The sequence below is a fragment of the Seriola dumerili genome, unplaced genomic scaffold (assembly GCF_002260705.1).
Source record: "Seriola dumerili isolate Sdu_G_001 unplaced genomic scaffold, Sdu_1.0 BDQW01000853.1, whole genome shotgun sequence".
In the NCBI taxonomy this organism is placed as follows: domain Eukaryota; kingdom Metazoa; phylum Chordata; class Actinopteri; order Carangiformes; family Carangidae; genus Seriola; species Seriola dumerili.
In genome coordinates, this window is record NW_019175108.1 from 1,075,409 (window position 1) to 1,089,474 (window position 14,066).

The window sequence follows — 14,066 nt, forward strand, 5'->3', positions numbered from 1 at the left end:
TTTTTGATTCCTTTTTTTTTTTATCACCACCAGAACTCAAAGCTTCACTTAAAGTTACAGTTCACTCTCTACATCAATCAAACCGGCTTGTTTCACAGGCTTAGTAAAAGCCCACAGTAAATACAAAAACACAAGTAGGCTAGACCCACTGTCGTTGGACCACCAGCAGAGTGCGAATAAAGTGTTTCATGCTCTGATACTGTTTTAACTTTATTTGTGGAGTTGCACGTATAAAATAACCACAGCTCGACGAGCAGATTCCTGAATCACATCTGTTCCAGTAAAAAAGTGGAAGTGTTGTTTCTGTGGGAATAGTTACTTGCTGTGTGTTACTGCATTCATACTGGTGTCAGCTCTGGTGAAAGATTGTGAAGATTGTTTTTTATGACCATGAATGAATGAGCAGATAAAGAGAGAGAGAGAGAGAGATGTAAAAAAGAAGAGAAGAACCAAAAGCTTGTAGGAGACAGGAAGGGTCAGACGGAAGGGCTAAATATTGATTAAGTGTCTCTTAAGCAGCTCCTTGTACTCTCCAGGGAAGAGAGAGAAGAGGAGCACTGCAGCAAAGTCATCCTGTCTCAATCACATGACCACTTAACTTACTTCTGTGGGCTTATAGCTAAGCAGCGGAGTCGTCTTCCACAAAGAAAGCTTCCTCAGACAGAGTTTGAACCTCTCCTGCACTTTTCCTTGTACTGCCCCCTTCTGGCCTGTGATGGTAGCACAGCAAACTAAGTCATTTAAAGAAAGTTCCCCATACCAACTTTTTCATCAACTTCTGCTGGATACAAGCCAATAAACGAATGATATTTGACTAAAATTTTGTTGATGTTCACCTTAAATTGCTTAATTTTAAGTTCAATAAGTAATAAATGATTTATCAAATACTGATCAAAGGGATACAGTACACAGTACAGAATGGGAAAACACACAGCAGATACAGTATGTAGATGGGTGGGCAGAGGAGTGGGATATTGGCATGGTGGCACACAGAAATGTTGGGATGAAAACAGGAAGACAAGTAGGCAGGCGGCCATATTCTCGTCCCTCTCGTCTGAATCTCCCACTTTAAGCAATGACAAACCACCCCTCACTTCTCTCCCTCCAGTGAAAAGAGTTGTGGTGACATCTAAAGTACCCCTCCTAGGCCTTGAGCTAAATCTGTCAAAATGTTTTTCTCTCATGTTCTTTGCAGACTGAGTTCGTTGTCTGCACACACAAATGGATTCCACACGCGCGCGTGCACACACATAGGCACATCATTCAGAGCGCTTCTCAAAAACAATTTCTCACCAGCAGTCATGGACAAAACTAAAATCTCTCCAAAGCCTAATCTTCCACAACCAATTCAGAAATAGCAGAAGATTGCATACATTAAATATAAAAGTTAGAACTTAGTAGATTCTTTTATTCAGTGCTTGTTTAAAGAGCTGACAAACAAACCTTATCTAAGTCTGTCACGTCCATGTCCTGCTGATTGCTCTAGCTGGCTGGATTGATTCTCAATTGTAGCTTAGCTCCTTATCCAATCTCTCCCTGACTACATTCTCCCTACCCCCCCTCTCCTCTCAGATAATAGCAGGGGGTCTAATTGGACAGGTATGTCTCTTGTTTTCATCAGGTTGTGCTAGAGAGGGGACAAGAGAGGTTGATATGGAAGCAGGGAACACCCTGCTGATTGTCCAGGCACTGATTCTATCAGCTCCCATTAAGGAAGCCTGGAATTGTGAAGCCAAGGGAATAGAATTAACTTGTTGCTTTAATTTCATGAAAAAAAAAACAAAAAACAAAACAAACAAAAAAGAGAAAAAAGCACAGCGATAAAATTGAGCTGTCCTCTTAGTGCTGATTTAATGGGCTTGGACAGGCTAAGATTACAATCAAGTATGCAAGCCTATTATGCACTGTCATACACACACACACACACACACACACACACACACACACACACACACATACACACACACACACACACACAGGGGCACTGTAAACAAGGTACATAGTAAATATGGACAAACACATTCTTTCCACAGCCACCAAATTCCCCCCAGACCGAGTACAATACGCCGGGGCTGCAGGGTCGGTGAAAACCACGCTCTCCTGCCCTTCGAGGATGAATGTTGAATCAGATTATTCCTTCCCTTCCTTCTCCTAATTAGCTGTCAACCGTAGAAATGTGGAATAATTAAAGAGCTTATTGAAATTCACACTAACACGTGACACTGTAATGCCCCTCTGTCAGGTTGCACAGGCTACAATAGCCTTATCATGTTTTTGTGTATAAGTAGGTGTTTGCAAAATGGAACATAAAGGGTCAAACGCTGCGGAAAAAACAGACCAAACACAGATTTGTGATGTCAGAAATTAATTCACGGAGGCATCTCAACATTATTTACATCATTTTATTCATTCCTTGATATTTATAGGTATCATTCAATCAAGCTTCACTGGGGAATTCCCACGAGTCAATGTATTTATTTCTTTACCACACAATAGAACAATGACATGATGTATGACATCTCATTAGGTGTCAGTTTTCATTGTGTACGTTGGAGCCACTGGCCATGTTGCTTTTAAGGACTGATCACATACACCAAGACATAATGGGGAGAGGTCAAACTCTATGTAACGACTGATGTCATGTGGAAACAACATCTGCTAAGACAAGGACTGATCAGGAGATAAACCACCATCTTTTTATTTCAGCTGCAGCTTGATTCCCTCTGCAGCTGGTGCTGTGCTCTGCTGAGCCCTGATCCTCCGGTAACCTTGTCACTCATTTGCTGCACTTTTCTCCTCAGTTTCCCTCTCATTTAGTTTCATTCTATTGCTTTTTTCTATCAACTCCTGCTCTGCCACCTCCACATTGTGCTCCACTTTTTTTCCATTTATTCCGGATCCTTTTGCACATCCCTCCCTGGCAGGAATCGTTTTCTCAATTTTTTGACTGGTCTCACCTCTATTTCTGTCCTCTCTGTTTTTCACCGTCTCTCTCTTTTTCTCGACATGTCTCTATCTTTTTCTGTCTCCCTGCATATTTTTTCCTCTTGCTCTCTCAGTCGTCCTGTATGAGTAAGTGCTGAAGGCAAATGAAATGCCAACATTTTTGCAGTGCTCCCAGTATGTCATACCTCCCTTGGGGTTTAATCTGGTGTTAATATAGGCATCAGTCATCCTTACTGACTGATTTTTAAGTGGGAGAAAAGGCTGTTCATATCTGCTGACCTTCACCCCGTCCAATAGCTCTGCAAGATCTCTGACAGGCAGAATTAGTTAGAGAATAGTATTTTTTAAAGTCAGATCGCTGTCCACATGCACTTAAGCGGGAGAAAGAGAGATGAAGGAATACAAAATAATCAGAGAAATCATAGGTTTGTGTTCCTTCTTGGCTTCTCTCGCTCTTTCCCCCCCTCACACTCTTCTGAGTCCATCCATCAGGAGAAGGAGAGAAGTAAAAACAGAACGAGCAGCCACTAATCAATCCACCTCGCCTACAGGGACAGGTTTCTGCGGATGGGAAAAAAGGGAAGCATTTTAATTTGTTAGCTGTGAATATGCCAACAGCAGCAGGCGCACACTCTCTCTGGGGGCTACGGGGGAAGAGCCATGGAATTACTATGAATTTGGAGGGGATTGTGAATGATGATATGCGGAAATGAGAACAGGTGTGTGTCAGTGTTTGTGCATATGCGTGGGTGTTACAGATTTTCTACTGCATCGCCATCTTTGCCATCAAAAAGTGAAAATCTTCGTAAGTCCACTTGTCATGTCGTTGAGGGAGCTAATCCGAGGGTCATGCAAAAGACAGTCCAAGGAACAATGGCGCCTATTCTAATTTAACCGCATGCCCACACACCCACATGCACATTATGTACAGAGTGAATGATGTATTTATGTGGCCAATACTTGAGAGAGGGGGTGAGTTTGATTCAGAAAGCAACCCTGTCAAGAGCCTCGGATGTCTCGCTCAGTAACAGCAGTGACTCAGCCCTGTTCATTTAGCTAATAGCCACAGAACAGAGTTCACTGGTGGCAGGTAGCAATAGTAAGCCATTTGCTGCCCACTTGTCTTACAGGCTAACATATAGGCATATACCATGTCATCATGTCAGCGCAGAGTTACTACCGTGGCTACAAAACTGGATCGTTAAGTATGCAGACAGTAGAGGATGTTTCAACTAAGAAAAATGAAAATGAAATAGAAGTGAAAATGTGTTAGATCCTCAAAACCTTAAGAAATCTGTAGTAGCAGCACAAACAGTACATGCTAATTGCATACAATATGTGGTATATAGGCATTTTCATTGTAAAATAAAATCGGTGTACTTTCCCCTAACAGGGAATAATGCAGTACTTGCATTGCCAGTTTAACTTCATAAAAAGAATGCAAAGTGTGTTTGCAATGACTTAAATGGATGCTCCAGCAGTTCAGTATTGGACTTCCATAAAGTTCAAGAGATGCATTAAAAAAGAAGGGTCAAAACTGAAGCAGCGGAGGTAAGGATGTGCTGACTTTCAGTCCTTAGTATGGATTGAGCTCCAAAAACACTGGCTCCTACATTACCCATAATGCAACTTGGTTCCGTAGACTTTTCCCTGCCTGGGAAAGTCCCACAGATTTCACACTCTTTGCCCCAGTTTGTAACACAAGGTTTCTGTTATAAATTTGCTGTCTCCAGGTCCAAACTGAGTTGTTTTCTCAGACTGTAGAAAATTCCCTCCAGAGGCGCAGATGAAATTATGTAACTGCTTCCACAGGCTGAGTAGTGCTCCCCGCGATGTGAACTTCATGTGTAAAATCAATGGAGTTGTGCCTTTATTTGTTTTTCTTGGTCTTGTTTTCCGAGATCTTCCTCGAGCTGTCTCACCACCAATTTGTTGTAATGTTTACCAGCTGGAAGACACTCCTCCATTTCCTTTGAGCATTGCATTGTGGGACACTAGTGTAAATAAACAACACCCTGAACTTTTTTTTAGTATGAATACGAACTGTTTTAAGTCTGCTTGAGTCAGTTTTTTCAGTGTGAACACACTAAAAACTAAAAATAAGCATATAGTATGGAATTAGGACACTGCTATTGATTTTAGTCACGTACGCACACACTAATGAAACACTGACAGTCCCATGATTGGCGGTAGCTTAAATATACTGACATTAGCAAGTCTTTGTTCCCAGCCCAGAGTGCTTCCTGATGACAGGTGTTGTTCATCAGGATGCTGTGGCTCCTCTGTGATCAGCTGGCAGGCTGTCTGGAAGTCACTCTCTAATTAACCCTATCCCATTGTTGCCCGGGGCGACCTATTCACACTGTAGGCGGTAATTATACAGGTGTGATAATGGCGTGACTGGGACGGAGGGAGGTCTTTTTTTTTCGCTGTGTGTCGCCTGTCACTGTCCTGTGAAATGTGTGCATGTATTAGAATGACATGTGTTTGAGGCACTGACTGCAGACAGAGCGTCTTCACCAAACGGTGGCTCCTGAAGCGGCTCGGCCTATCAGTGAATCAACTGCTGCATTGTTGATAAGAGCTGCACCTGAGCCTGAACACTACCTGGTTTAGTACTTTCTCCTGCAATCTGGCTCACTTGTTAAAGTTCTGTCTTCTTCGTGCCACCCTCTTAAGTTGCCCTATCAACTCTCCTTTACACCATCTTTATTCAGTCCTTCTTTTTCATCCTCCTCTTATTATTCTCCTCCTTCTTGATCTCCTGCCCTGCACTGCCATCTGAAATAAATAAATAAATAAAAAGCTGAAAAGAAGATCAGGTTTTTGTGTTGAAAAACTTGCAACATCCTGCGATTTCTGCAGCACATCTCATTTGTTCATGTTCTCTCACTCTTAATGCCAGCCAACAGTTGCCATGGAGATGGCGAGGTGCTTGGGGGAGTGTGATTGCAGATGTTAGAAGAAGTAAACACACAGGCTGAGACAAAGGGAAGAATGAGCAAACTAATAAAGGGGTGTATCCACTGAATTAGTGTATGGAAATTATTACAAAACACAGTGTTGTTGTGTCGCAGAATTTGTCACAAATACTGACATAACTAGCGCTGCGGTAAACAACCTATAATTTTGCCAAAAGTATGACCTGCCAGCTTGTTATGTCTGTGCTCTTTGAGAATCCTCTTTTTTTTGTCAAGGTCCTGTCTGTGAATGTGCTAGATTTTGATGGTGGTTTTATGTCGCTTTATATTCAGGAAATATTTTGTATCTGACTTTGTCTTGACTTTGACAGTCTCTCCGCCTGATATGAAGATCTATACTCATTTGTTTACCCTTTTAACTCCTCATGACATCGGGGCCTCGCCAGATTTAGAATGCGGGGCGTAAATGTTGGTATTGATGTGTTCTGTCCTGCTGCCAAGTTGAGCTTAGTGACTGACATCTCGGAGACTTCCCTCACAAACTTGCAGTGACACTGTCTTATTGACTGTCTCTGTCTCTCTCCATCAGGGCTTTCTGAGTCGACGTCTGAAGGGCTCGATAAAACGCACCAAGAGTCAACCCAAACTTGACCGCAACTCCAGCTTCAGACACATCCTTCCTGGCTTCAGGAGCGTGGACAATGACAGGTGGGTGTTCGTTGGTTGGTTGGTTGCAGTGATGCTTGTGTGTGCTCTTGTACGCTGGATTCGTCCATGCGTCTCTTCTGTTCTGGTGCCTCTCGCTGTCTGATGGCTTGATATTCAGGTCACTGTTGACATTTGTGTGTTGTGTTGTCAGTGTATTGTGAAAACCAGTGAATCCTGACTCTCCAATCTGTCACTTCTAATCTAGCTTGCTCTTCCTCTCTTTCTCACTGTAAAACAGGATGAATCTCCTCTGGTCTGTCGTGGCACGGCGTGTTTGTTTATGTTACAGTTGGACTTATACTGAAATATGATTTGTTTGCTTTGTCTTGACGTTAGGGCCGGGTAAAAGAAATAACACAAACACTGATCACAACAGAACATTTCCTCAATAAGAAAATTAGAAACTTTCAATGTACTGTCGACATCACCAATCACATCACAGAAACAAAGCTTTTTTCTAATCAATCACATGTTAATCCTTTAGGAACGAACAACCCACTTCCCAGAATAGCCTCGGATGTGTAAACACACCACACACTTGTTTTGGTCGTGTAAACCAGTGCACTCACTTGGGAAAGCTTTTTGTGTTGGCACAGAAAGCGCCAACACATCAAGTGCTGCTGTGGATAGACAAGTAAGGAGATGTTGTGTGATTGACCTGAGACAGACGGAGCGGAGCTACAAATAGTTCACCCCGTGTGATTTAGACAGGATGAAAGAATTGTGTCTATTTTCGGATATTGTTTTCTGCTTGCACACAATTGGTCATTTTAGGCTTGAAGCTCGAACAAATCCTTAAGCTCGACAGAAATAGTTATTTAATTTCTATTGTGATATAAATTAATGTACAGATATGAAGAAAAATGACCATCAGCAAGCTGCCTCGCATATATTTCTGTCGTCTGCAGCCTCAGAGTCTAAACTGAACAGATCTTTGTCGACCGCTCTGGCCACAGCTCTGCCCATGTGATAGTGTTTTCCTTCAGGCTCTGATAATTGTCAGTTCCTGAGAACTTCTCCTAATTTCCTCAGGAACTCAGCCACTTGGCAAACATTTGTCCTCGCCTGACGATGTCAATTAGAATTCCAGACCGGGCTAAGTTGGCCCGTAACCGTGCTGCCCGCTCACTCTGGATTTTTGATGGTCTCTCCATACACGACGCACGAGTAACAGCTATCATTTCCAGCGCCTATCTTTGCTGCGTCTGGAAAAAAGCCAAGGTGTCCATCTGTGGGTTTTAATTAATAGAGGTGCTGCGTTTGAAGAGATATTCTACGGCTTTTGGTTTCAAAACTTAGGAGCCGAATGGCTGCCTCGCTTCGTACTTTTAATGAGGCATTAACATCACTGTCAAACTATCACAAGGGAACGCTACCAATTGTTCAGTGTGGAACATGGTGAACTGTTCCTCTGGTGCAGTCAGACAAAATGAGCTCATACCTCTTCTCCTTTGCCCCGCTTTCTTTTCTCATTCTCTTTCCCACTTCTACTCATCCTTTCTAGCCTCTGTCTTTCTAACCTCGCTACCTTCTATCCATTTCAAACTCATCACTCTCCAATTTCACTCCCCCTTTTCTCTATTTTTCAAACAGTAGTATGGTTTCCTAACCCATCAGCATTTATGTGTTTCCCCCTGATAAAGCGCTCGGGGAAGACGGCAAATATCGGACAGGAAATTGGAATGTCCAGGTGTTGTCTTATCTCACCTGGTTTAACACAGAAACACACTCGCACACCTCACTTGCAAATGCACACACTGACTCTATATAATGACTGCTCCATACACATATCCTTATGCAGCAGAAGAATACAGAAATGCCACTCTGGTACTTTCACTCTTCTAGGATGTTATATGGGGGTAAGAGACGGATATAGTAGCGACGTGTGTGTGTGTGTGTGTGTACTTTTGTATTTGTGTTTGTGTGTAAAAAAGAGGGGGAAAGCATGAAAAAGATACGGAACGAGAGAGTAATGTGCTGTGAGAGGAGTCAGTGACACTCCCTGCCAGCCTAGGAGCAGCCTCCCCACAGGGCAGAAAACACTGCAGAAGAAGAAGGCAGGCTTGGGAACTGGAAGAAGATGGAAGAGAGATGATGAGACAAAGTAGAGATGGAGAGATGGAGGGAGGAGGGAGGGGAATCCTATACCCCGAAAACTCCCTGGTGTGCAGATGTGCAGCCTTGAATGTGAGAGATGCAGTGCATGCAGGGAACATTTAGTATTCGCTGTACATCTCAAACACTGACCGCTACTGGATCTCATTGTGCTGTACATGATATGGTGTGAAGGTTATGTGTTTCTCTATTATGTATATGAGGTTAATTACTTTACTTAAATGTTATAGGAGATTATATTATGATTACTCTGACAGCCACGTATTTGTTTGTATTTTTATAATCATTTGAGGAGAGCAGATACTCGGCATCACGTGGACACACACACATTTTCAGTGTGTGTTTGTGTGTGTGAGCTGTGATGACATTGTTAGGCCTTGTAGCCTCGGGCGGTCTCAGGAGAGAGACCTGCAGATGAGGAGCAGCTGGACGTCTAAAATGAAATATTCATCTGTGTTAATCAGAGCCTGGACACTCACCGAACTCTCCTTATCTTTAGCAAAGCAGAGACGGCAAATGTGTGGGCGCGCACTGCAACACTGCACACAACAAATGATTAGATTATTTTGCTTAAAAGAAATAATATCTGTTTATGCTTTAAAATACTTGAAAATATAGACACGTTGTTATTTTTTTTTAGAGTAAGATGTGGAGATAATGTGGCATAATGTCAGGGTGCACAATTTACACTCCCAGCTTTTACTGTCGCAGTCGAGGTAATTATTAGGGCAGCAGGATGGGAAACCTTGTTTACAATGCAACTTACAGTCAGCTGAATAATTGTAGGAGCTTCTCTGCTCAAAAGCTACTGATAAACACAACGTTCGGCTGAAATGAGGAAGCCATTCCAACAGATTCGTGGACACGTTTGTGGTGGGCAAGCAAACTACAATACCAGTGAATTACCAGCAAATACATATCCATGTAATATGTATATGAACTACTAACTATAAACCTTAATAACTATAAACTGTTAATCAAATTAAATCAAGAACTGTGTATTTTGTGAACCTATTTCTTGGCCAGAAGGTCCATGTTTATAGGCCTTTATTTATAGAATTCACACTGGACAAATGCAGGTTATTGTGTGTTTGTTTCAGTATGATCAGGTTTCTCCGTGCAGTGGTCTGTTATTATTTTGTGTGCTGACCTGATAATGTCCTGTTGCTCTCTGCTGCTCTACATGTTTTTTTAGTGTCAGAGATGATGTGACCCTCACCAGCTTCTGTTTTCTCATCTGATGCTCTACACTGACCTTGCCTGGACGCACAGATGGATATCATTGCAGTGGTTGCAACATGGCTTTTATATCCAGAATGGTGTGGTTGGACAGTGGAGTAATACCGTGGGGTTGATCGCGTCATATCTTTTTTTAATAAGCACTCAGCAGATATTTATTTTTTACAATGATTATTTTGCAGATATTCAATTATCTCATAAAGTTAGTTCTTGCATTTGCCTCTCTGTTTTTGCAATTTACAATTGTACAGAGGACGTAGTTTTATTCCAAGGCAGAACATGTATGTAAACACTCGGAGTAAGTAATAAGTATTTAAAAGGTACCTTGTGAAGTTATTTACACTACCAGCTCTATGTCAATGTTTTTACTAGAGGGTCCATGCACAAGGATACCGGCTGGTTTCACCCTTTTCTATTGATCACCAATAGGTGTTGGTAACATGCAAAGAAGCATCTTGTGCCAATAAAAGAAGAGAAGAAGGTGATAAACATTAATTTACGTTTCATTTACACCATGAGCAAGAACACCGTTCAACACAGTTGCTTTACCTCAAGGGTAAATACAGTACATTTTGTTGAGAAACGCTGAATGTAAAAATACATGTTCCTGTGTTTCCTGTAGTCATGTCCCTGTCTCTCACTCTCTCTTCTCTCTGCTGCTTTACTCCCCGTTGCGTCATGCCAGATGTTGCTGGCCTTTGTAATTCAGGGTTATTTGTGTATTGTCTGACTCATTAAGTGCACAAGAAAGAAGTGCTTCAGTGTGTGTGTGTGTGTGTGTGTGTGTGTGTGTGTTGGATCTTGACTGACGTTGACATTGCTGTACTCCTACCAGGCTTATAACAACCTGCCACACCTACAAAATCTCGCCCCCTGTGTAAATACATACTTGCACACACACACACACACACACACACACACACATACACACACACATTTACCCTCTACAGCTTCCCTGAAAGCACCCAAGTCCTGTATGACATCATCTCTGTTGACAGTACCCACCCTCCATCTTCCTGTCTCTCCAGCCCCTCCCCCTGTAATGGGAATACTTGTCTGTCTGGATTTTGTGGCCAGTGGCCACAGTAGTGGTTGGATGTAAATGACTGATTGTGATTATATGTTTGTGATTCCGTGTCTGTAATTGTATGCATAACTGTGTGTGTGCGCGTGTGCATGTGTGTGTGTGCATGTGTGTGTGTGTGTGTTAAAGTAACTGCAGATCTCAGCACTGTGGGCACCAATGAGTCATGCGTTTTTATGGAAAGACTGCTTCAATAACACAGCAGGAAAGCCTTTTTTTGCCGTCACTCACAGACTTCAGCTCTGAATATTAGCAGATGGATAAAATGGCTGAACAGATGTATTGCATCCGTATTTCTCTTCCTGTTTCTTTCCTCTGTCTCGCATGTCTCAGGCAATCTGCTCAGCATATCCTTTAATTATGTTTGCATTGCGGGGAACTCTATAGTGTACACAGAGAGATCTTATAGATGCATGCTGGGAAAGGCTGCTGAACAAAACAAGGGGATATAGACAAAGGATGGAAATAATAAAATGTACACATTTGCAACTAAGACGAGACAAAGACATAATAACACAACCTAAAGCACAGGGAAAGTAAATAAACAATCGCTTTGACTTATTAGGTCTTAATATAGCTAGTATCAACGTTACACACAATGCACATATGACGGAACCATTCAGGATTTTAAAATACTGAGTGAGCTCAGAAGCCTTAATTACATCAGTCAAATCTGTGTAATTTAATTAGTCTGAATTATTTTCTATTTCTATCTCCCTAGATACTTGTTTTAATACTGTTTCAAAGCATTCTTCTGTTCTCAAGGAAAATAATTCATATTAACTTTACTTTGTTTCATTTTTTTTTCACTTAAAATAAGTCGCACTTAAAGATAGAAACTCTGTGTGTAATTTGTATGTAATTACGAACTCCTACTCAGGTCATTAAAACACCTACGAACATTTCCAGGAGCAATGCTGAGGACATAACCTCTGGTCCTTAATGGTTCAACAGCCCTCCGGGAACCATAATTCTTTTACATATGAAAATAGCTCGGTCAGATTGTGCAGAAGTACCTCGAAGTAGACATGACTCTCTGCACAGCTACATGGACACACACATTATGGTGTTTAGCTTTAGGGTTTTGAATGTCTGCTCCTCTGTTAATCTTGCTTCGGACCGACAGATAGAAGGTTAAACATCAGTGACCATATGAGGTGGTGAAGCAGTGGTACAGTATCAGTTTAGCTTTACCTCTGAATGGCTGCCAGTAACAGCATTCAAGAGCCCTTGATACAAACCCCCTGTCATCTTTCCATAAAGTTTCAGCATTGGGTACCATGGTAATTGCTGCAGGTGGGGGTGTTAGCAAGTGTGTGTGTGTGTGTGTGTGTGTGTGTGTGTGTGTGTGTGTTTGTGTATGTGAAGATGGAAAGAGAGCAGCATGGCGAGAGAGAGAGACATCCATCCATAAATCCAATAAAGTGATGACATTTAGAGTTATTAAATTCTGTAAACATTCCCCAGGTGGTCCAACTGTAATATCCAACCTTTTCCATTGTTCCCTCCCCTCGTCCTCTTTCTATCTCCCTCCACATCTCGCTCACTTACTTACAGACTTACACACTGACAGCTTTTGCTCTCCCAGCATCCCAAACTCTATTAACCCTTCATATTAGAAGTGGTCTCTTTGACTTTGTCCTCTTGCTCTTTGTGTGTTTATTTTATCCGTCTCTCTGGTGCGTTTCTGCCTTGCTATCATTTGTCGCTTTGCTTTTCTTATCTGCTTCCCTCAGTTATGTTAGGAGCTGTTGTTTGGAGTTGCAGTTCGCTGGTGGATTTCTGCTACATTAAACCCAGTCAAGCACTCACAGACTTCCCCCTGAATCCTCTTCTCTCCTCTCTGTGCCCTCTCTTCTTTGTTTCATGCAACCGCGCCAACGTTCTCCTCCTCGCCTCTCCTCTTTTTCACATTTGTCATCATTTGCTTACTCCCGACTCTCTCCTTCACCAGCTCTCCCATTCCTTCCATCAGTCCCACCCCTGAAGGTCACATGTTTAACTCCCTCCGACACATGCAGAAATACTCCTTTTCTTTCATATTTCAGTAAGAGAAACGATCATTGTATCATCAGTTCATTCTGGCTTACTGTCATCCATTCATTCACTTGTTCATCTACTGATAAACAAACTGGCTGCATGATCTTCTCAAATGTTGATTCAGTGTTTATCAGTGATGATTAATAGTACACACACACACACACACACAGAGTATGGATCGGCCTGGACGCTGTCCAGAGAAGCAATGTACTTAGTAGTGACAACAATCAAATGCACGGTTACAGATTTTTTGCCAGTCTGAAGGAAAACAACAGCAGTGCTTTCATTATGCTCATTGCAGCAGTACAATTAGGCAGAGGAAGAGTGCATCCCTCTGCCTCTGTCTTTGGCATCCTTCCCTTCTCTCCATCTCATTTGCAATGTATCAGCATGATTTGGTGTAGATGAAACAGAGCTCTCGGGGTAATAATGTGTTGCAGAGAGCAGGTTTCACCTACCGCTGTGCATTATCAGCCTGTGTCCCAAGCAGACTAGGATGGATTCAACGAACCCATTAATAACATCTCAAAAATGTAATGCCTGTAGTTTGGTGAGGATTACTATGGACTCTCTTTCTATTCAAGATTATAATGAGGATTTTATTAATTCAAGAGTAATGCGGTGTTGTTTCGGTGCTTATGCGGAGGTGGGTGTTTTGAAAAGGTTGATTCGTCCTGCTTTAATAAACATGGTGCTCTTCATTTGCCTCAAGGACAGACATGGGTATTCACTTTTGATGTTTCTAGCACCCAGGTACAATTTTTTTCATTTTGTCTGTTTCAGTGTTTTGCCAGAGTCAAACAGATTTTTATAAATTGATATCGAAGGTTAGACCCTCCTGTAAAAACAAGGCTTGTCAAAGTAGCACTTTAACTAAGATACACTAAGACTTCAGTACAGGACTGACTTTGGTTACTGCTTGTGTTTGGTTGTTCAAACACTCTCACAGAGACGTACAACATCATCACGAATTTAAGTGATAACGATCCTCTCAGACAGTTGTGAAGGAGATG

At 42.0% G+C, this 14,066-nt stretch overlaps 1 protein-coding gene across 2 annotated transcripts in view; it reads left to right on the forward strand.

Moving 5' to 3' along the window:
* Positions 1–14,066, forward strand: part of dab2ip (DAB2 interacting protein) — a 90,219-nt gene that overhangs the window by 14,789 nt on the left and 61,364 nt on the right. For both annotated transcript variants that reach the window (XM_022766425.1, XM_022766426.1), the window contains exon 3: positions 6,457–6,575. In XM_022766425.1, the coding sequence (XP_022622146.1) occupies positions 6,457–6,575 (119 nt within the window). The remainder of the gene's footprint in view (positions 1–6,456; positions 6,576–14,066) is intronic.